This window comes from Trichomycterus rosablanca, chromosome 25 (assembly GCF_030014385.1).
Source record: "Trichomycterus rosablanca isolate fTriRos1 chromosome 25, fTriRos1.hap1, whole genome shotgun sequence".
Taxonomy (NCBI): Eukaryota; Metazoa; Chordata; class Actinopteri; order Siluriformes; family Trichomycteridae; genus Trichomycterus; species Trichomycterus rosablanca.
In genome coordinates this window covers 16,410,715-16,435,251 of record NC_086012.1, presented here as the reverse complement: position 1 = coordinate 16,435,251, position 24,537 = coordinate 16,410,715, and the positions used below count along the sequence as shown (strand labels likewise).

The 24,537-nt window shown below is 42.1% G+C and overlaps 2 protein-coding genes across 4 annotated transcripts; both read right to left on the bottom strand.

The window, feature by feature from the left end:
- Window positions 1-4,782: 4,782 nt before the first annotated feature.
- gpt (glutamic--pyruvic transaminase) lies at window positions 4,783-18,448 on the bottom strand. 3 transcript variants are annotated; one of them, XM_062988101.1, is made up of 12 exons: window positions 18,362-18,448; window positions 17,760-17,928; window positions 9,429-9,518; window positions 9,210-9,318; window positions 8,853-8,986; window positions 8,217-8,460; window positions 8,044-8,123; window positions 7,810-7,946; window positions 7,414-7,588; window positions 6,661-6,816; window positions 6,456-6,568; window positions 4,783-5,362 (listed from the first exon to the last, which is right to left on the bottom strand). In XM_062988101.1, exons 2-12 carry the CDS (start codon window positions 17,898-17,900, stop codon window positions 5,272-5,274), a joined length of 1,470 nt encoding a protein of 489 aa, XP_062844171.1. In that variant the 5' UTR covers window positions 17,901-17,928; window positions 18,362-18,448; the 3' UTR covers window positions 4,783-5,271. The 3 variants fall into 3 exon arrangements, with proteins under 3 accessions (XP_062844171.1, XP_062844170.1, XP_062844169.1); XM_062988100.1 differs by having other exon boundaries at window positions 17,760-17,925; window positions 18,362-18,442; XM_062988099.1 differs by lacking the exon at window positions 18,362-18,448 and having other exon boundaries at window positions 17,760-18,087.
- On the bottom strand, window positions 17,872-22,951 carry fuz (fuzzy planar cell polarity protein). Its single transcript, XM_062988111.1, has 2 exons — window positions 21,633-22,951; window positions 17,872-17,925 (listed from the first exon to the last, which is right to left on the bottom strand). The coding sequence occupies exon 1, from the start codon at window positions 22,949-22,951 to the stop codon at window positions 21,650-21,652; it is 1,302 nt and encodes a 433-aa protein (XP_062844181.1). The 3' UTR covers window positions 17,872-17,925; window positions 21,633-21,649.
- Window positions 22,952-24,537: the final 1,586 nt, after the last annotated feature.

Here is a 24,537-nt window from a genome sequence, read left to right as displayed (position 1 = left end):
CAGAGCCCTGAGCTTTAATCCAACTGAACCCTGAAATATTTTAGTCTGTCAACTAACAAATGCTCCTTTAACATCCAAAATCTGCCCAAAGCCTTAATTCCAAGAGAAGTGGAGGCTGTTATAGCTGTAAAAGAGAAGGGGGGGGTACATTTTAATGCCCATGGTTTTGGAAAGGGATGTTCAAGCAGCTAATAATCAGGTATACTTCTGACTTTTTAATTAGGGGAGTTGTAGCCTAGCGGTTAAGGTACTGGACTTGTAACCAGAAGATGGCTGGTTCAAGCCCCACCACTGCTAGGTTGCTGCTGTTGGGCCCTTGAGCAAGGTCCTTAACCCTCAATGGTTTAGACTGTATACTGTCACAGTAGTGTAAGTCACTTTGGATAAAAGCGTCTGCTAAATGCCGTAAATGTAATTATTACACATTTTCATAACAAGTGCAACTAGTTTGTAAGCAAGTACAGAATCGGTGCTGCGGACAAGTTTTCCACTGCTGTTAATTGCAGTCGTGCTTGTTTCTGTATGTCATCTGCTGAAAGCCCCTCCTATTTCAATTCGTGGTGCATTATGGGTCACATTATTGCGAAAAAGTTACTGCAGTGATAGAATGTCAAAATGTTACATAAGCACGAACGCTCACTTTTAGACGTACACCCACCACCACCAACACCACCACCACACACAAACACACCCTCTGACTCAGTGGTTGCTCGCGGTCTGTGTTGTTTTCTCCAGCTGGCACGTTCAGTCGCTTGCTCAGTACATTTGGACGTTCGGCACTGTGAGTCACGCGGTATGTGGAGATGTACAGCCGTGATCCAAGCAGGTCTCTGATAACAGGTGGCAACTTTTTTATTTCAGAGCGGGACTTGATTTATTCTGAATGTTTATTGCTTGAACTGACAGGATAACATAATTGATTTGCAAGGCAATTAAATAAATGGTAATTATATAAATATGTTATAATAGTGTTTAATAATGCCAAAGTGTTCATGCATTTGCTTTGTCTTAGATATAATGAAACGTTTCAGCTTTATTTCTTAAAACAGAATTAGGAAAAGTGGAGTAATGTAGTGGGCAACACAGTGGCGCAGTGGGTAGTGCTGTCATCTCACAGCTAGAAGATTCTGGGTTTAATTCTCTGACCAGGTGGACAGGGTCCTTTCTGTGCAAAGTTTGCATGTTCTCCCTGTGTTGGCCTGCACAGAGCCCTGAGCTTTAACCCCAAATGTTGAATGAATTGAAAATCGGTGCTTCACCTCACAAATGCTCGTCAAAATAACAGGGTAAAAATTCCCACAGATAAGGTTTGCATGTTCTCCCGGTGGGCAGTATGGTAGCTCGGTGGGTAGCACTGTCGACTCACAGCAAGAAGGTCCTGGGTTCGATCCCCAGGTGGAGAGTCCGGGTCCTTTCTGTGTGGAGTTTGCATGTTCTTCCCGAGTCTGCGTGGGGTTTCCTCCGGGAGCTCCAGTTTCCTCCTGCAGTCCTAAAACATGCAGTCAGGTTGATTGGAGACACTGACTTGCCCAATAGGTGAATGTGTGTGTGTGTGTTTATGTGTGTCTGCCCTGCGATGGACTGGCACCCCATCCAGGGTGTTACTGTGTGCCTTGCGCCCATTGAAAAGCTGGGATAGGCTCCAGCACCCCCTGTGACCCTAACTGGATAAGCGAGTGAGCGAGTGTTCTCCCAGTGTCCATGTGACTTTCTGCCTGCATGTCTAGTTATTTTGAGGAATAAGGAATGCCTGATGTCTACAGTTGGCATTTTACTGGCATTATTTGGGTCCCCTTGTCCATATAGTCTGGAAAAAAATAACAAGAGGACAGAATGTTGTGTTAAGATGTGCAACGCGTTCAGTGCTCCGTGATGAATCGACCTCCATGTCTTCATTCTTTCGCTGGCGTGTGGAATATCACCTCCTGGTCACCTGCTGCTCGCTGATGACTGTGTTTCTATTGAAGTTGTTGTGAAGTTTCTCGCTTGGCGTCCGTCCTGAGCCAGAACGCAGAGCTCGAGCACAGATGAGACGGCAGGAGGAGTAGGTGTTAGCACACCATCACCCCCTCAGAGCTCCTACTGAGCCACCACTCTTCTCCTGCCGAGCCATGACTTACCACCCTTATATAAACCTATAAAACAAACTCGTGCGAGGGTTCACTGGCAGTTATCAGCTGTGTATCAGTCGAGCTCTTGTATCTCACAAAACAGCACACACATGAAGTCACAACAACAGTTATTTGTTCACGCGTCCGAAGCTTTACTGACCCATGTTGCTGGGCTTGAATTTGTGTTGTTGAGAGAGGCATGATCACAGACCTTACTGAGGCTCATGACTGGCATGCGTCCACTCCTGACCGTGCCTCAACCCTTCTGCTGATGCCTCAGTCCATGACAGAGGGGGAGAATTACTAATCCACCACAGAGAGAGCGCCGGCCGGCTCGGAAAGATGGAAACTCACGTGTGAAGCGTGCATGCTGTGCATAATGACTGGCTGAAAACTTCAGCGGTAATCTAACATGCACAACTTGTTGATTGATGCTTGCAGTTACTAACAAGTAACTAAACTCTTATCCTACAGAAAAAAATATAGAATTTAAAGTCTCTGATAGATTTATTGTTTGTGTTTTCTAATAATATGACTAAATCTGCTGAGTTAAAAATAAAGACAACACTCCTAATACTCCTAATACTCAGTTATTTGTCCCTCAGTCTCACGAAAACAAGGTTAGGCCGTCTGGGTAAATAGAATTGAGCGTGGACACTTCCAAAGCTATGATGACTAAAACACATCATACATATGTCAATATGATATACGTATATACATCACACAATACAAAAATCAGGTAATAGGTGCCCAAACTTTTGCATGCAACAATTGATGACTTAAAATCATTTATAGCCAAATAAAAGAAACTGGTTAATGGAAAAGAATTCCCTTCTGAGCGAAGGCTTATTTAAATTCACTGACTCACAATCGTCCTGGACGATTTTTGTACGTTATATTTTGCACTGCTGAATCTGATCTGCTATTTTAAACCATTGTAAGATAAATGTGATGCACACAGGCACATCATTTTCTAAATTGCAGTGTTTGTAGAAGAACCTGAAGCATGTTGCTCTGTGAAATCATGGAGACTGAAGAACAGGGTTAGTGGTGAGAGGCCAGAAAACAATAGCATCACTGATTGGCTGTCAGGTCGTCCTGCCCACCGGTTGTTACTGTAATAGCCGTAACTGTAGTGCAATTTAAAACGCTGTAGCTGGTGGACAAGGAAAAGGGGAGGGAGAGAAAGGAAAGAAGAATTTCTGAGACTTTTGATAGAAAATTGATGACAAATATGCAGAGGTGGACAAAGTAAGGCCACTACTGACCTGCAGAACTGCTTGAATCGTTTTTTTAAATGCTGTACTACAAGTCCTGAATGGACTGATAAAAGCCATAAGCACAATCTCCAGTTCTGTGTGTCAGAACCTCCTATGTTTAATAATGTTTAAATCTGATAAAGAGAAGAACGTAAATAAAGCTTGATGACTCTTTGTTTTCACCTCAAGCCACTGGAAATGTTTAGCAGCGGATTTGACGGGCATTATGCCCGAATATGGGAACATTACATAAGAAAATTGTGCTTGCACCATAGGGTGCACCTGATCCTGTAAAACAGTGTACTTAGAACGATGCAGAGAGATCACTGGACCTATTAATTTTTCCATCAGATAATGAATATACCCATATGGATTTCCCAATGTAAGTAATTCTAACAGCTGACAGATAAGATGTAGAAAACTTACATCATATTACTCTTTGTCATTGTGGCCCTCAGGTTGCGTAGTGGTGAAGTATGCTAGCCCACTACTGCTGAGATCCATGGTTCGAATCTCAGCTGTACTATCTTCACTTACATGATGGGTATCGTCTGAAACAGCCTTGACTTTAGGAGGCTGCGCTCTCAGTGCCGGTCCCAAGCCTGGATACAAATAGGAGGGTTGTGTCAGGAAGGGCATCAGGCGTAAAAACTGTGCCAAGCACTAGCACACTAGTACTGAGATTCAGAACTCCTTGGTTCCTATTGGTCGACTGGCCGCCATCTAGCGGGCACAGCTGGCAGTGACAAAAAATAGGCCATCAAGTCTGCCGGATGGGAAATGACCAGACTAATAAAGCGGGTGGGGTTGGCAGCCCGAGGCACCTCATGTGTGAATCAACTGAGACACAGAAAAAAAAAAAAAACAGGGGTCCTGGAGGGGGTGTGGAGCAGGTGAATTTACCCTCCTCGAATGCAATCGAGATCCCCAGCAGCGGAACAATAACAGGCTATGTTTAATTGGGATAAAAAGGGAGAAAATACTGTACATAAATAAATAGAAAAGAAAACTGTGCCAAGTGTGGTATACAGACCAGATCCACAGTGATGACCCCTAAATACAGGAGCAGCCAAAGGAGAAAAAAAAGTATAATTTTATTATGGCAGGTTTTAAATGGCAGTTCAGCTTCATGACCCTCCCAATCAACATTAAGTAATTGTTTAGATCATTGAATAGAACTACAAAAACTTCTAAACAAAAATGCTAAGGCTTAATCTTTATTCTTTATATTAAAATAATGTTAGGAGTTTCTGATATGTTGGAATCACAGCACAGATTCATCGATTTGCAGTTGAAATACCACCGTTTTAGCACAACAGATCTATCAAATGAAAGAGCATGAGCAAGATTTAGCCATGATAAGTGCGCCATCCTGTGGTTAATGATTGTTCTGCAACTAAAACAGCAGCACGATCAGTAAAATCATGTTTTATTCTACATAAAAACAATTACAACGTTTAAAAATGACAAACATATAATTGCACATTTTAATGCAGAACTGTGCTGTGCAAAACTACGTTGCCTCTTCTAGTGGTGATTACTGTACTATTTATTATTTGTCTAACACACCCACTCACAAACACACACACACACACACACACACACACACACACACACACACACACACACACACACACACACACATTCCAATCGTTTCATTTGCTCAGTTATTTCATACGTTAGTCCATTACTGCTTGAACATGAAGTAGTGCTGACAATCTAACCTTTGATTAAATGTGCAGTATCTGCTACGTCTGTCTAGCATTTAATCACAAATGCATTTCATTTTTTATATATCATAAGTCATTCTTGCTGAAGCCCGTCGGTGGATTCTGGACAGGACTGCCGGCAGGTTCTAGGCACCAGGTGATAAAGTGTGTAGAGTAATCAGGGAGGACGTGTTAAGAGTATTGCTCTGTGAATTTCTGATGAAACTCTTTCACTTTATTCAGCAAAATCTTCAGTTTAGCTGCAGGCGGGAGGATCGTCATCCTGCGAGAGGAGTAAAGAAGTAAAAAAGAAAGTAAAGATCTATTTTTAATTATATTGTTTTGCTTCAGACAAACCGCTGATTCAAGTGGCTGAACAGTTCCAATATTGATTTGCCACTTTATAGAACTGTGTCCTAGAACTCTTTAGTTGACCCTTTCTGTGCTTCTTTGTCAGGAGTGGTGAGCATAGATGAAGTCCTTGGTTATTAAGTGATATTCGCATGGTTGCCACTAACACATTTGTTCCAACCTTCCTCAGGTCACCCTGTAAGTGTTTTGTAGTAAATGTGGGCCTTTCTCCCATGGCCAGGTTTGCTGCTGCGCCATAAGTCTGACACTTCTGGACAATATCTCCAATAGTGTGTTTAGAAACCTTATACTCATCATTTGATGCAATGAAATGATCTCCTCTATCAGCTTTCGTGACAGCTCCTTAATCTTCACCATGGTTGCAACACACCTCAAACTCCTGAATCTCAGGGTGGTGTTTATTTAACCGTCACCTTTTTTTAGGAACATAATTACATTTATGGCATTTCACAGACACTTTGATCCGAAACTAATGTCACTGAATACAATCTGAGCAATTTAGGGTTAAAGGCCACGCTCAAGGGCACAACAGTGAACAAGCCACTTTCGGATCTCTAGTCCAGTACCTTAACCACTAAGCTACCTGCTTCTTTCAGCAATGCCAAACCAAATTGTGCATGTGCCTGTAGCGTGTTTTGTAGTAACAGAGTGGAGGTGCTAGACTGGCCTGTCAGCAGCTGCAGAAAATCCACTTATACGAATACAAGAACTGGTTTCCTTAGTTCCCAAAGAGTTACAGAATGTTATTAAAAGGAAATGTGATGTGACACAATGGTACACATGTACCTGTCCTAATATTTTCAAATATGATGCAGCCATTACATTTCAAATGAATGTATCATCTACAAAAACAATAAAACTGATTAATTAAAACAATAAATATCTTGTCTATAGAAAAAAGCTGAATTGTCGATTGCAGTCAGTTCATTATCAGCTAAAATGGCACAAATCTGCAGGTCTGGTAAGTCACATCTTCCCAAAAATCAGTGTTTCTGTAAATGTACCTGAAGTGATAGGTTCCCTCTTTTTGACCGAACCCACTGCCAGGTACCAAGCAGATGCCCGTAGTCTCCAGAAGCATCATACAGTAGAACATATCTGGTTCCTGACCTTTCTCCTGCACACACACACACTCACATTTTTACAAGTTTTATACTAATGGATGAGAGAAAACACAGATACTGATCAGAGTAAGGAGAGGAAACAAACCCTGGCCTCTTTGATGGCTCGTTGTGGCAGACTGATCTGGGGGAACGAGTACATCGCCCCCTGTACTGGGTTACATCTGATCCCAGGTACGGTGTTCAGAATGTCTTCAGTCAGCTTGGCTTTCTGTGCCAGATCGTTCAGCGTGGCCTTCTGCTCCTGGAGCAGGAAATACAGAAGTGTCAGACGTATGAGGGAGCAGGACGACAGGTGCTTGTGTATGTGGTGCCTTTTTTATTATTATTTATTGTTTAACTTCAGTATTAGTGTTGTGTCCAGCGCTAAATCTCACATCTACTCACTCACATGCACTAATAGTGTAATTAAAGTAGGGAAGTGGGAGAAAATCAAAGTACCTGGAGAGCTACAGGTGAGAACCTATTTATGGAGTAACAATAAAGGTCTGTTCTGATGTAACTCAATAAAAACCCAACTTGTCCACAATGTTATGCTTTACTTTGTTAATATAGACCTTAGTGTTTTATTTACAGCTATAAATACCAAAAATAAGCCTGTCCCAAAGATACCTGGATGGACTTTTTCTATCCAGGTAATTAAACCTGACCACTAGCTTAAAGCAGAGGAACATGTTATGCACTCTGTTCTCCTCCACCACTAGTCCCAGCGCTTCGTCCAGACAGTAAAACTCTGTCTGAGACCCATATTGGTGGTGGACCAGCACATTAGACTGCTGTATCCACCGTGTGCACCATATATTGAACTTTTTTATTATAAAAAGTGATCATATGTGTGTACCTTGACGAACTGGGTATGAGACGGCTCTCCTGGCTGAGGAGGGTTGGTCACCAGGGCCATGAGAGCTTGGCCAGGTACAGGTGGACAAAGACGCACTGAAATCAGCTTGGTGAGCTGAGCCTTCACCTCTGGGTCCATGTTTATCACCTCCATGTAGCCGCCCCTCAAACCACACCTGGAAATGAGAACGGTGAATACAGTGGAGTGCAGTGAAGCAGTAAAACATGGGACAGTTTGAGGCATTAAGTTCTCATAAATGTGACTGAATTGTTTTCTAAATTACTTTTCCATGAAGAGCTTGTTTTTTAAATGAGGTTTGGATTAAGCTTCGCAAGCATGGGAAGCGTCCAAAATCAAAATCAGTTCCCGGCTTAGTGGCTGAATAGGTGTACTCACTCTCCCATGTAACACTTGGAGGTGGAATGAAAGGAAGCCAGTTCTACTGTGCTGGAGAATTCAGGACCCATCTCGAATAACACCTTTTTAAAAGAGTGGAAGGCACAGCCCTCTGCGTACACGTTATCCTGGTACACCTGAGAGAGTTCGGGTTAAAACACAGGGTATTAAAAAGCTGCAGATATTAAGAAAAGCAATGAGAAGTAAAGGCACTCCTTAAATATATCACGTTACCTCATCGGCCATTAGAAAGAGACGCTCGCGGGCAGCAAACCGGATCACGTCCTCGACACACTGCCGGCTCTGTACCTGACCTGTAATCAGGATAAAATGTTCAGGAGTAAAATTACACTGTAATGCATTTACACTACATATCCAAAAGTATTTGGACACCTGGCCGTGCGTACCTGTGGGGTTTCCAGGGTTGATGATGCACAGTACTCGAGGGTTGCAGTGCTTTCTTGCAGCTTCTAGAGACTGCTGGAGCTCGTTGATGTCCAAACTCCAACACTTCTCCTCATTCAGGTAATAGTTGATCTGAATTGCGTCCAGCTCAGCGATAGCAGCCGAGTAGAGAGGGTACTGAGGGATAGGGATCATCATGCCCGTGCGGGTACGACCCTCGCCCGCCGTCAGTAACTTCAGTATGGTCTGAGAGACAGAGAAACAGCAACAGAGAGAAAATACAGATCTTTTATTCCTGCTTTGAACTTTGTTAAACCATTCTTCCTAAAACAGACCTTCCAAAAGTACGTGGACACCTGACCATAAGCTTGTTTGTAACCTGTTTTTGACCATGAGACTTAACATTCCAAAATTATAAGCATTAATAAGACGTTATACTCGCTATACCATCACTATTTCACTTTTTTCAGGTGTATTTATGTCAAGTTTCTAAAATATCATTAATATTAATAAATAAGACAAATATTCAGGATATTCCAGAAAAAAAATACAACTGTATTGTTGTATTCAAAGTGCGAAAAAATTGACAGATTTAATAAACCACAGACTTCCAGCAGTGAACAGATAAATGGACGTACCATAATGCCGTCACTGGCGCCCGTGGTCAGATAGATGTTGTCTGGGTCACTGGCGATCCCACCGTCCCGGCGCTTGATGTAACTGGCAACGTCACGCCTCACACACTCGATACCCTGACTCGATGTATAAGAACCTGCATCAACAATCCCACATCATATCATTTTGATATTTAGGTGCTCAGGTGGAAGAACATATTTGTGGTAAAATATGCCAGCTCAGTACCGCTGAGATCCGGGGTTCGAATCTCATCGGTGCTACTTCCAACTTTGTCCCATGACATCCAGCTGTGTGCAGCTGTGTTGTAAATATTAACAGTCTGAGTGTTCAAGCAGAATTAGGACACATGTTTAACATACCGATGCTGCTTCCTCCACAAGCCTTCAGGAGGAGTCGAGCTCGGTTTTTAGCATCTTCTGGAAACTTGTTACTGTCGAGCAGATCTGGATACGCACACAACGCCAAGACCTTATAACAAACAAAACAAAACAAAAAGTAAAGCTGTAAGAGACGAAGTTTTCATGACTGCTTAGTCTGAAGTGAAGTGAGGGTTCAGGAGGGGGAGCTGTGATGCCTACCTGTCTGAAGAAGGTAATGGGCTGCTGTCCCATAGCGTGGGCATCTCCAATGTTGGCTTTAATGACCTCATCGAAGGGTTTTTTCACTCCCTAAATAAGACAGGAAACGATCATTAGAATTAATTGGGTTTCTTCGTATCAACTGCTTTAAAACTATTGATTATGAATATTTATGAAGTCTTTGGCATTCATGTGTTCATATGGGAAACACACACAAATATGAATATAAACCATGTATGGGCAGTGTTAAGGAACTGGACTAGTAATGGACTAGTAACTGGACTAGAACTCATATAACCCTGGTCTGTACCACTCGACCTTTGAGCCACTAGTCTTGTTGTCTTGAATTTCCACCCAGAACTTGAGGAGGACTGGCATCAAGGCTCTTCTGTACTAGCAACCAAGTGATGGAACAAACTTCCACTATCCATTTGAACATCTGAGTCTCTCAATGTCGTCATTAAAGACCTTCATCACCTCTTTACTGAGCACTTAGGCTGAGAAATAATAATAATAATAATAATAATAAAAAGCTGTTCTAACAGGGTTTCAGTAGATTCATATCCTTGTCTGTTGTCTATTTAAACTAGAGTAGGGAAATGGAAGCACTTCTGTAAGTCGCTCCGGATAAGAGCTGCTAAATGCTGAAAATGTAAATGCAATCGGATGGTTGCTAGTTTACGCCCCAAATCTGCCTGTTTGGTGCTTAAGCAAGTCCCTTAACCTTCAATTGCTTAGACTGTATTCATCACAATTGTAAGTCTCTTTGGATAAAAGCTTCTGCTAAATGCTGTAAATAAAAATATATGTTGACATATAATTAGCCACCTAATTAACATGAATCAGCATGATCAAATCTGCCTTTAAATTGTTCTCTACTGTGCATTAACTTGATAGTAATGTGTAGTTATATGTATTCTGGCTAAACCTTTCTCACTATTCTATTATGTTCGTAAATGTCTTACCAAAGCTTCCCTTAAACAAATGCAAATATGAATAAATGGCAACTGTAAAGCAATTTAGCTTAAACAATACTCAAATAAAACATCTGCACTGCCCTGCTGGAAATGTTTGACCCTTAATGCAGTTACTATTACCCGAGTTAAAATGTATTTCATACACGGCTTATCAGTCACCAGCAAACAATTCTCAGCCGTCTGTTGCATTCTTCGTGTTTGCTTTTCACCAAAGGCACTTTCACTGAACCAACAGCTGATTTGTTCATTTTTACCCCCGTCATGCCGGCTCATTTGTCGTTATTACTGAGAGGTCAGAACCGTAAACACCATAACTTCCAACCTCCAACATTAACCTACATCGTGGCTGTCTGATAAAAAATATAAATCTGTATTATATAAAACACTTTATGTGTTATGTTACTTGTGCTCGAGAAAAACAGAAATGATTAAGAATAAATAAGGAGGTCAGGGACCAGCGAGTTCTCACATATGAGTGTGTTGGGAGTATGAGGGCAAATGTTCAGATATAAAGAGATTACAGAGTGAGCTGATCACAAGGCCACAGATTCCCAAAGACTCTAAGATAATATTAAATGTGGCACAAGTGCACACATTTCTGAATGAAATCAAGGAAAAATGCAAAAGGTGGATTGGCTGTTTTAAACTGTCTCTAGGTGTGAGTGAGTGAATAAATGGGTGAATGAGTGAATAAATTAGTGAGTGAGTAAATGAATAAGTGCTTATATGAGTGAGTGAGAGTGAATGAATACATAAGTGAGAAAATGAGTGAAAGTGAGTAAATGAGTAAGTGAATGAGTGAATGCATGAGCGAGTGAATGAGTGAGTAAATGAGTAAGTGAATGCATGAGCGAGTGAATGAGTGAGTAAATTAGTAAACAAGTTAGTGAATTAGTAAATGAATAAGTGACAAATTTGTTGGTAAATAATTTAAGTGAATGAATTAGTGAATGCATGAGCGAGTAAATGAGTAAGTGAATGAGCGAGTAAACGAGTAAGTGAATGAGTGAATAAGTGAGAACAAGTTGAGTAGGTGAATGATTGAGAAAATTAGATGGTAAATAAATGAGTGAGTGGGTGAATGAATGAATGAGTTGAATGAGCAGCACAGCAGTTTTAGTTATTTGACTCTCTGAAAGGAAGGAAGAAATGTGTTCCCTTGTACAAAAGGTCAGATTTCCTAAAATCTGATCCTTTCCACTGAAGCAAACGCTCTGAGCTGAATTTTATTTACTTATCAGAACATTGCTTAAACTAATATACACTATATGGGCAAAAGTATTGGGACACGTCTCAATCAGTTGATTCAGGTGTTTGATTTAGTCTCATTGCTACAGGTTTATGAAATCAAGCTCTGAGCCATGCAGTCTGCTTTAAAAAAACATTTGAGAGCTCGGTGTATTTGAGCGCGGCTCTGTAATAGGACACCACCATCGCAGGAAGTCAGTTTGTGAAATTTCTTCCCTTCTAGATATTCCATGATCAGCTGTGAGTGGTGACAAAAAGCCTGATGAATTTCATAATTCTTTGTCTTTAATTTATTTCGAATTTTATGACTAAGCTTAAAAAGAAAATTGGTTGCTTTAGGTTTCCAACTAAACTGTTGGTTTTAAACTACAAACCTAAATATTAAAAGTCATCCAAAGTTTAATACAGATGTGATACAGTTTAGTGCAGCTGTTCTGCTCATCATGCTCTCTAATATCTGAATTTGTTCAAGACCCGACAGGCTCGTTTGCTCCTCCAGTAATCAGGAACAGAGCCAGCATCAGCTGAATCAATAACCAAACAGCAGGATTAAACACACGTATGTACTACAGGCTTCACATTAAAAACACGCCTGTTACCGCTGGCCAATCAGGACAAGTTGTGTATGAGACACCCACTCTAACCCACCCGCCTGTCTGAGATGTTTTACTCAGTTTTAATTAGATGAGAAGCAATTACAGCTAAGCCAAACTTCAAAATCCTGATTTTTGATGTTAAAGCCATTTACTTTTTGACTGATAATTTTAAACCAGCTTCTCACTGACCACCAGTCAGAGAGCACATGCGGTGCTTGGACTGCACTCACGCAGGGTCCGAGTTTGTGTTCCTGCACACACAGCTGGACACCTTCACAGCCTGACAGAGATCAAAGTGCTACAGGCCCCGCAGTGACCACTAACGTCAAGAGAATAAATCTAAAGCAGTGCTTCTCAAACCTTTTAAACCAAGTAGCACCTTTAATCTTCCAAAAACTTTAAGTACCACCTATAAATCATCACACAGGAACAAACTTAAGCGCTCTAAACTAAACGCGCAGTAAAAATGGTCCAAACCCTGCTAAGCAATGAGGGCTCGGTCCTTCACCATAGCCAAACACGTTTGTTTTAGATGGCCAGCATTTACCGCTGCACCACCTAAACATCCTACATCCACAATAGTGCCAAAAATAAATGACGTTTGTAATACACATGACACATGTTTAAACTCTGTATAATCCAGAATACTGAATGTCCAACTTGGAACGTCAAATGTAGGATTGGTGGCATTTCAAGTATTTTTTACAACCCTAAATCAAAAAAGGTTGGGACAAATAAAATAAAAATGCAGTTTTCCTTACATTTACTTTGACTTTTATTTATCTTTGCTCATCAAAGACTTTCCTGGACGCTGCTTTTGTACTACACCATGATTACAATCACATCTGTTTGGAATCACATCATTATTTAGTTTTTTTCCCCTCATTACTTGCCCTAAATTGCCCCAACTTTTTTTGGAATGTGTTGCAGGCCTGAAATGCTGGAATGGAGGTTTATTAACAAATGAAATGAAGTTGAGCAGACACAACATGAAATATCTCAGGTTCATCCTGTCTGACATCAAATAAAAGTGAAAGTAAATGTAATTGCTTGCATTTTCAATGCTGTACCAACTTTTTCTGATTTGGGGTTGTACATCAAATTAATGTGGCATGTTATGGAGTAAACATTACAAATCATACTGTATGTTAAAAGAGAGAAATTCTGCATTAGCACCGGTGTCTGTCCGAGTCAACCAAACTGTTTAGATACGTTCAGGAGTGGACAAATCATAAATTATATAATTAGCCAACTGGAATCCTATAATGTGCTCGCCCAGTCCCACATTTCAGTTGCCCAGAAACATACTTACATCTAAAAGAAAGGCAATTTAACATATTTAACATATGATTTGGTAGTTAGCCAATTACATGCATGAATACAAGCCAGAGTTAATGATCAATGTACATAAATAGTGGCAGTGGCCTCAGACTTTTATGTACAGTGTACATGTTCTATATGTGCGTATGTAAACTTTGGACTTTAACAGTAACAAATAAAAAAGCCAGAGTGTGTAAAAACTGGTATCCCAAAGTACACACAAAGTATAACTGAGCCATTAAATAGCACCCGGTCTAGTCAGTCATCCACCAAAATGAACGACAATATTAGCAAACGTTAAGTCGTGTTTAATGAGAAAACAGGGTCAGAATGACCGGCTCTCTGAGTCAGACTGGACTTCAATCTCGCAGCATGTTTATTTGTATGTTTATTTCCGTCACTTAACCAAACGTCTCCTTTTATACACTTGACTCTGAGGGAGGTAAATGGGCCTTTTAACCTGCTGCTATGACATACAACAACTGAACTGATCTGTGATTCGTTTTAAGCAAAAAGTCCCTGTGTTGAGCACTTGCTTTCAGTAATGATCTGCAGGTAGACTTTGAGATGTGGGTGTGTAAACATGTATAAAGTGCAGACTGGTTTCTTCCCCAGGAAACCGTGCCGTGACGGCGCAGATCGGCCTCCGGCATGGTCTACCATTGTGTTTGCTAACGGCGGGGATTTGGACGGATTAAAAGACAGTAATCATGCACAGGGGTGAGGGTGTGGATGCCATTCAAAAACACAATTTCATTTTTTATTATAATCAGTGAGAACCTAGCAAAATGTTATCTTATGCACACTGTAACCGTGTAGAGTAAAAATTGACAGGTGTGTCATCTATTTCTTCAATTGTTCGTTTCTGTGACTGAATAATTGGAAGTCCTACTTCTTTGCCCAAAAAACAACGGCACTCGGCTTGCTTGCAAGCTTTGCTACCCATAAAAAACAGCGGTAGAGGATGTTTAAAACTTCTGTACTGTGTATTTAAAGTGAATGTACACATCTAAACTGATTCTTAGCAAACAAGCTTGAACAGGTTCACTTCGGGTGGAGCTGTTAGGCTAGGAGAATGTGCTCAGTGGCAAAGGGTTGTCCTATAGGTGTGAACCCATTCAGCACAGCCACAGCTCGTAAAAACAACCTAAAGATGCCCAAACGTTACGCGAGCCTCTCTTACTGGGCCCACATGGGTTCACATTGGTCCTATTCCTTAACATATGAGTGGGTTCAGTGTGGGCTGACATGCAGCGCTCATGTGAGTGTTTCAATTTTTGTACTGGATTACTTAGTTAGCCCATGACAGGAATTATACTGTAGGTCAATGTTTGGAGGGTCAACTTCCAAGAAAATATGTGACTGAACCTTGTTGTGTGCAGTTATTAATATTACTCAGCTGCTTGAGAAACAAAAAAAGTCTTTCAATATTTTTTAGAGACACTTTCCACACAGCGAAACCCGATTTACCAGCACTCGTATCCAACCTGTGCTCACCCATGTTCGTGTGTTCCCTGTTCACCTTTGCCTTCGATTCGGAACAGTTAACCACATCTCTGCATTCAGAGAAAATTCTTCTTAACAATTAGTCCGTGTGTGAAAATGAAGAAGGTGCAGCAGGCTTATCTGTGCCACCGCGAAATGTCTGGTGTTAAATAGCAGAGGTATAAATGAAGCCATTGTTGGTTTCGGCAGGCCCGGAGGGAGCAGCACAGTCTGTTTTTTAATGAACAACCGTGGAAACTGGGGGGTTCCTGAAACTCTTAGAGATTCAAAGTTCTGAGAACTGGAGCTTGGTAAGATGCCAACGGATCTTTTGGACAATGCTGTAGGAGCAACCGCATCCCACTGTGTGCTGAGGGGTGGTCGGCTGGTCGGTTTAATATGTTGGCCTGGAGATGCTCTTTCAGACTGATTTACGTCAAAAGATCGAGGACCGTTTCCATTTTGGTTTGGTTAAAGATCTTATAGTCATAGGCATGGTTAGAGCTTGTCGTTCCTGTAAGTATTTAGAACATTCATCCAGGCATTCATCCATCCATCCATCAATCAATTATTTAACCATCTATTTATCCATCCATCCATGATTGGCTATATCTGAGTGGTGTGGTTGGCCCTGCGGAGGATTGGCTCCCTGTCCAGGGTGTTACTGCCTTGCAGCCATTGTTCGCTGGTGAACCAAGCCCACCACGACCCTGAACAGAATAAAATCGTTCATAAAAATGAAAAATGAAATGATCATGTAATCAAATTATTACTCTATTTCAGACAATGCCAATAAGATCCTGACTGATTTCTGTGGTGTTGTGGATTGTGTCCTCTATGGTAGGTTATACAAGAGATTATTTTTATTATGGCAGGTCTAAACTACACAAGTAAATAACTTTCCGGTTGGTTAATCAGTCAGCATGTTCTGTTCACATGCCAAAAATGAGGCCAAGCTTTTAATAGTGGCAGTGATTGTATGCCACAATAAAAAAAGGGGAATCTGGGGCCTTGTGGCTGGGTACGAGAGGCCGATTTAAACCGTCCATTCCTGAAACGTAGGAGAATTCCAAGCGAGGGGAGAAGGTATCAGCTGCTCAAAAAACGTGTCTGTCCGGTTACTGATCCCCTCCTTAAGTGTTTATTTACAGAGACATTGTTGAGTCATTTGAAGTACATTGCTTTGATTCTCAATAACCGGCTCAGTGCAAATATTACTGACGTACAGATTCATTCATCTATGAATGTTTAAAGCTAGTACCATAGAAAGCACTAGACTAGCCTGGTCAGTTTAGTTTAGTCAGTCCTTGTCTGTATGAGACAGTTGTTTGATGTTAAATGCACTGTTAGTAGAGACAGATGTACAGTAACATCTGTAATGGTTGCAGCATCTGTGCTGTGTAGACTGAAGTATTATTAGCTATATTTCTTCGAAGAAGAGCTGCACTGTGGCTAATCTCCATTTTTGTTTGAGTAACGTTTTGAGTAGCTTGCTCCTCACTGATTAAACTCAAAAGATAACTTTGATTTGAAGCCACTTGACTCGACGACTTCTGTCTACTGATAAGCTACTTTAGACGTACCTGAGAACCCCTTGGCAGGACAGTGTGAAGCAGGCCCCATCACGTCACAACATGTCTTTAGCCAGGTAACTGGACGCTCTGCAGGTTATTTTAACATAGTTGTGTATTGCATAAGGAAGCTGGAGAGAAAATGCAATCTGACTCTGAGATCTACATACAACACATTCGTAAAAGTGTAAAGTGCCATTCAAGCAAGTGTCCATATTTTTAGTTATACTGAATATTAATCGGAGTACTAGAGGTATCCATGTTTATTTTGTAGATGTTCCTCTCTCTATTCTTCTATTATTTTATATTTAAAAACAGTATATAAATGGTCAAGTTTTTGGACATCCAATTCCAAAACCATGGCCACTGATTAATATGGACCAGCACCACCCACCACTGCAGCTAAAACAGGCTTTCTATGAGGTTCTGGAGTGTGTCTGTAGGAATTTGTGCCCAGTGAGTAAAGAGAGCAATTGTGGCATCAAGCACTGACATTAAATAAGAAAGCTTGGCTCGTAATCGACGTTCCAATTCATGCCAAATGTGCTCAGCGGGGTTGAGATCAAAGCTTTGTGCAGGTCACTGGTGCTTCTTCACATCAAACTCATTAAACTGTGAAAGTCGTGCTGTGAAAAGCGACTTTCCAACACTGATAGAAATAAAAAAAAATATTATTTATTTCATTTAATCGATTTCTTTTGCATATTTTATCAAAAGGTGTGTATGAAACATCTGTGTAAACCTCTGGGCTACAGTGGTAGCCTGGTGGGTAGAGCTTTGGGCTATCAATCGAAAGGCTAAGAGTTTGAAGCAATTGAGGGTTAAGGGCCTTGCTCAAGGGTCCAACAGGCAGCCTGGCAGTGGTGGGGCTTGAACCAGTGACTTTCTGATTGCTAGTCCAGTACCTTAACCGCTAGGCTTCAACTGCCCTATATATGACAAATAAACACATTCTATTCTATAAAAACAACTGAACTCTGGCCATATGGAGCAAACTCTATAGCCTTTAATGTACTGTACATACCACATATGTTACTTCACTTTCTATAGACATCAGTGTATGTTATTTAGATTTTAAGCTCTACATGAGTGTTAATGTAGGATATATTCTCAAAAAAAAAATGCATCTCTTACCTCTCTGAGCTCCCTCTCCAGCTGTTCAGCTCGCTGCAGTATGGGCCCCCGCACCGCATACTCCACCTTCTTCACGTTGGCATTCATGGTGTCTATGGTGAGCACTTTAGTGTGCCGGTGCTGCCCCACATCCTGAGCCATTTTACCCCGAGCTGCTGAGAGAGTCCTGCTGGGACACCAGAGAGGCGAGAGGAGAGAGGAGTTCAGTACGCGCTGTGAACCGCCTGCTTTACTTAAACGCGCAACTGATGCGCACACGAGCATTTCTGACGCAAATGATTCACTAATATAAGTTAAACCGTTCTGAACTTTTGGCGCAACCAGACCGGTGGTGTGTTCGTGCTGTATTAAAATGCAACGCATGCAGGGACGCAAACAGACCTGGTGAAATATCAACAAAACATAGCCGAGACCTTTGATCCCGGTAAGGGACAGTACAAGATAAGGCAACCGGACAGCCCGGTCATTACAGCATGCACACACACACACACACACACACACACACGTTACGCACACCACTCACACTCACGTTATACAAACTTGCCGCTCTTTTAAACACTGGAGTGCGCACAGACCCCCTCCTTCCACTATATTTTACGCACCGGAGAGGTTTACAGACGTTCCCCTGTTTCCAAAACGACGCACGGACACAGACCCACACAGAGACGCTTCGGAGAAGAGCTTCAGCCCGGACACACTGCCAAAGTTTGGGAGGAGACTCGAGTCATCAGCCGCGGTGAATAAAGCCAGTGCGGCTCCTCCTCCCATGTTCTCAGATCCTCTCCAAACTGCGCACTGATCAGTATGTTAGAATAGTATGCAAACTATCCAATAGGGAAGTACGAGTATTTAGGCTGTAACCACGGTGCGTGTAGGAACGTGGCTGTAGGTGGCGCAATTTTACTGTTTACTAAAATACACACATACATATTGCATCTCAAATAGTGGAAAGGTTGGCACGGTGGGTCACCTCACAGCAAGAAGGTCCTGGGTTCGATCCCCAGGTGGAGCAGTCCAGGTCCTTTCTGTGTGGAGTTTGCATGTTCTCCCTGTGTCTGTGTGGGTTTCCTCCAGTACGCATTTTGCCCATGTGTCCAGACTTTAGGGACACATTCTTTCTGTAGACAAGTTTGGTGTTTGTTTGTTTGTTTATTAGGATTTTAACGTCATGTTTTACACACTTTGGTTACATTCATGACAGGAACGGTAGTTACTCATTACACAAGATTCAAACCGAAGCACCCGGAGGAAACCCACGTGGACACGGGGAGAACATGCAAACTTCACACAGAAAGGACCCGGACCGCCTCACCTGGGGATCGAACCCAGGACCTTCTTGCTGTGAGGCGACAGTGCTACCCACTTAGCCACCGTGCCACCCCAAGTTTGGTGTAGAAGAACTCAAACAGCATCCATGGTGCTCTGACTTTAAGCCTCATAAACATGTTTTGGAGGAATCCGAACGTTTGTTAGTCAGGACTTCCTGTGAAACCACAAAAATGCTCTTTTGACTGAATAGGCACAAATTTTTGTCACAGCTGCAGGGGAAAAGGGGGGTTGACCTGCCCATGGTTTCGAAATAAGATGTCCAAATATGTAGTAAATCAGATCCTGAACTCAATTAATTATACACTGTAGTAGAGCTCCTAATTAAGGACTTTACTTTTATTCATTATGCTTATAGAAAGTGTCTGGATGGTCAGACGTCAAGTTAAAGGCATCACTTGGATACTGTGGATATGATCAAAATGTGTTTACTTAAGTCGACTCCAAGTGCAAAAACAGGACTTGTTTTTGCTTTTCAGGCCTCCCTATTTGTCAATAAAAGGGGTGGAAACTAAAACTACAACACACTAACAAGAAACACAACAGTAATCGTTACCAAATGCAATCCCAACTAGGCTTGCCAACTTTCAGCTGCACTAAAATGCAGGGGGAGGGGGGAGGTCATGACATCAGGGATCTATTAAATGTTGGGCTTGGTGGTGTTACTCAGTGCTAAATGCTGCAGATATGATCAGACAAAGTCCTGAGTGACTTACATAAGGGCCAAATCAGATATGGGGTTGAGGTATGTCCAAAACAACGAGTGGTGCTCACTGGCAGCTGTCGGGATAAGCCACGAACCGCTGACAGGTTGTTGGATGACCAAGACTCGTTGATACCATGAAGACTATGGCATCTGATATGAACCAACAAAGGGCAAACTGTAGCTCTAATTGCAGATACAATGGCACATTGGCATTGAAACTGGACATTGGAGCAATAGAAGTAGGTTGACTCGTCTGGAAAATTCATTAGGATGCAGACAATCCACCAAGCAATGTACAGAAATAAGTTGAATGACTTTACTTCATAATAACGTTCTGGTAGCAGATACTACAGGATTCGTTCAGATGTCTTGTGGAGTCCATGTCTCATCAGGTCAGAGCTGTTTTGACAGTATATCAGTGTATTTGCTTCTGAGTATCAAAAAAAGATAAAATAGTTTATTGGATCTAGCTAGTTGAGATTACGGAGTATAAAACATTATATACACAACACGACAGCACGGTACAGTCAGTTGTAAAACGACAGTGGTGGAGTTATCTCAGCGGCTCGATCCTGACACACCCTACACACCCAAATACAGCAGTAGGAGTCCCACTGCTACACACACATTATCTCACAGTGTTCAGTTCTGCTGTCGCCGGATCTAAAACCCCAAATAAACAAAATGTATTCCCTCTTTTTGTCTTGTTCAGTTTGAAATGACAGTGTGATGTTCAGGATTTAGATTTCTGAGATTCTGTTGGTAACCAGTGGGTTTACTTATGAATGTAGTTCAAGTAATGAACATTTTAAATTTCAGTTTATTTTCATGTTTCATGACACACATCCTAATATTCAGGATTAGACTCCAGTGGTCTGCACAGAGAACCCTACTGAAAACCAAATGTCAAATGCAAACCAGTTCTTCTAGTCCAACAGCAGTGCAGCCCTTACAAATCCTCTGCTGACTGATGGGCTGCAGAATGTTGTGGAATAAACAGAACAGTAGGTACGACTAGGTTTTTGCTTCATGTGTCATGGACATGCACAGTGTTAAACATTTACAGTGGTGATCATTCCATTCAAACTGTAATAGAACAAATTCACATTAAAAAGACGTCAGGGTAATGCGTCGATAACAATGCATTCAAATAATCTCATTGCTTTCTGTTACATTAAGTCTTTAGGAACTGGTTCAGAAGTCCTTCACACTGGGTCTGTCCGAAAACCTAGTGATCATTCTGCACAGACGCATTTCACATCATCCTACACTCCCGAGAAGAGGGCGTGTCTAAATTCTCAGATGCTTTAAAATGTTCCTACTGAGGTGCCTTAATTCTGAGTGATAATCTGACTGAATAATGCGGGAGCATTCGATGCTTCCGCAGCAATCCCAGCATTCAGTGCGGCGACTTTTCTCACAAAAGATGACAAATATGGCAGACCAATGCGAAGCAACCAACGGAGTTCCTTTTAAATATAAATATTTATGTATAAAGGTGCACAAGCGTCGTTTATTTGTAAATTCAGGCTCGTCAGGGACAGTTTAACCGTTTACGGTACACAGAGGGAGACGTTAGCTAGCATGCTTATTGGTTTGAATGGCCTGGGGCTAACTTAGTAGGCTAAAACTGCGTTGATGTAATTGCTGTAATCTCTGTCTAAGTAGTGTGTCTAAATAATCTGCTTTATAAGTTGATGCCTTTTTAGTAGAGACACTGAGACAGCTGTCTAGGTAGGCAGTAGGCAGCAAGGCAGCTCACTAGGTTTTCAAACAGACCCATGAATTCTATCCTACAGTAAACATAGCAGTACTATATAAACATCCACCATTGCTATGACCTGTAACCCAGTGATGATTAGAAGCCTGTCGTCGTGGTCAGAGCATCCAGTGTTTGAGTGGTGATGGAGCGTAGGGCGAAGGTGGGCAAGGAGGGATCTGTGAGGAGGAACAGTTGATGCTGAGGTGTTTGTATGGCATAGCATTTACATTCATCAGTCACGAGGTAGCAGTGCACGGGCTGATGGGTAAAACCTTTGGAAAAGTTTTCGTGAAGTGGATCTGTGGTTGTAGTCGTAGACTGCACTGGCACTGGCACTGACACTGGTGCTTCCTCCGGTGCAAAGTAGCGAGTCTCTGCGAACGTATAGAACAGGCGCAGAAGTTCCCAGTGGCGAGATTTTGACGAGCCGGGGCCGAGAGTTGTTAGGGATCGGCGTGAGTCGCGGTTGATTAGCAGCAGAGCTAGGACGTCCCGGCGTAGACTTACGGAAGGGGAAAGAGCCGATTGCTCGGCTTGTTTCAGACAGGAGCGCAGATTTTCCACTACTGGAAACCAAAAACGGCTAACTAGTGCAGTTTCTGCCTGAAATAGAGATGTTTTAGGGCCGCACAGGGCACAAACCACGGCACCGGGTAGCAAATGGAAGCACAGCAGCCTGTGGGCAACGTTGGGGCTACCTTGAGGTAAATAAACAGGATATTCACTTGAAGTTACTCCAGAAGGCAAATTCACAAGAGTCGTAAGAAGGACGAGTTCCTGTGGAGCGAGGCGCCACCATTTCTCCGTACCCAACGCTAGCCTGCCATCGATAAGCAAGCAGCCGAACTCGCTTTCAACAGCCCTGCTGAATGCATCTAGCGCCTCCTGCAGGACGGAGGGTTGAGAAACCAGAATACAATCAGCGCAATGTGTTAAATCTCCCATAAGCCCCTTACTGTCCAGTTTCGTGCTGCGTTCGAGAAGCGCATCGATTAAACGGTAGCAGGATCGCAACTCCCGTTTCAGCCGCTCCACATTCCGCGCATTGGTCAGCTCGTCCAGCCCTAAAACAAGCACCATGCAGTTCCACACGTTCTCCAGTAGCCGGCGCAACTGCAGCTCGCTCACGTTAGCGTGGCTGCTCACGGCAATAAGCATTAAGCTGTCATGGAACACTCTCCAGATCACCTGTCCTCCATGCCGCGTCTCACAGCAGGACAGAACGGCATCGTGACCAGCACCAAACATGTGCACGCCATTCAGGGAGCCGATTATGGAAAAGGGAAGCTGCTTGGAGGAGCCACGGGAGAACAGTGGAACCCCACTGGATGCTGTCAGACACAAAATCTGAATGCTCTCGGACTGGAGCATCCCGCGTCGGGAAGGAACGCCAGACATTGCTCAGGGAAAGTGGCCGCCCATCATGACTTAAAACATGCTGAAAAAGAATCACACATAGGTGTAAAATCACACTGTTTGATACCAGTACAGCAGTTTTATTCAACTAATCTCCAGCTACTGCATCCGTCTCGATTCAACCTGTCAAATGGCTGTATTTGTTTCATCTGTTAATTGATTGTTCTGTTTAACAGTCACAGACCCTACACACTGAATTATGGTTACAGCATAAAAGGAGTGACCAGTACAGAATAATGCAATGCATTAGCCTAGTGGTTAAGGTACTGGACTAGTAATAGAAAGGTCGCTGGTTCAAGCCCCATCACTGCCAGGTTACCACTGTTGGGCCCTTGAGCACGGCCCTTAACCCTCAATTGTTTGGACAATGTACTGTTTGTTGTTTGTTTTGTTTATTAGGTTTTTAACGTCATGTTTTACACTTTGGTTACATTCATGACAGAAACGGTAGTTACTCATTACACAAGATTCATCAGTTCACAAGGTTATATCAAACACAGTCATGGACAATTTAGTATATCCGATTCACCTTACTTGCATGTCTTTGGACTGTGGGAGGAAACCGGAGCACCCGGAGGAAACCCACGCAGACACGGGGAGAACATGCAAACTCCACACAGAAAGGACCCGGACCGCCCCACCTGGGGATCACAGTACTGTAAGTCACATCGAAAACAGAACAGTTGTAAAACCAAACACTTTGGTTACAGATTGAGCACAAAGGCTTGAATTGGCTGCACTAAAATGGGTCTGCAGTGTATGTCCATGCTGTGGTCCTGCCTTGCCCCCAGGGTTTGGGGGCTGCACCTGTCCCGCCGCGACCCTAACCAGGTTACGTGAAAAAATGAATAAATAAATAAATGAAGCTTGATTTACTTACTTGTATAGAAAAAACTACCAAAGCTCAGTTGTGACTGTGTTACTGTGGTTCTCCTTCACTAATATATGAGGGCATCTAACTGAACATCAACAAATGGACTAACAACTAACACACTAGTAAACTGATAACCTTACAACCGACTACATTAAACCAGCGCGAATTTTACGTTTAAATACTCAAAAATTGCTCGAAACCTAGTAAACAACCATTACTAATGATTTTAAAAGTCAAACTAGCTCATTTTTTACAAAAGCTCTTACCGACATTCAGCAAAACTCACTATATTACCACAGCAACAGCAGCGTTTACAAATTTTCCCACCCGTTTTCATAATAAACTCTGATTGGTTAATACGTCCACATCTTCGTGCTACCATTGGTGTACTGCTTGTCAAAACTGCTACAGAAAGCGGATGTTATTAGAAAACGGGTGCGAATTAAATAACGCTAGTGAGGGTAAGACAACACAGCGTCTCTTATCCATAGAAACTACTAAATCACATAAACAGGATCCTTAAGGATTGTTTTATGCTCTTAAACATGTTTTTTAAACCCGCAAACGACCCTTAGTAGATGTTTGTACAACCAAGACGGCTAACTTATTTATTTTAATGTAATTTTTTACACACTTTGGTAACGTTCATGACAGAAACAGTAGTTACTCATTACACAAGATTCATTTACATTTA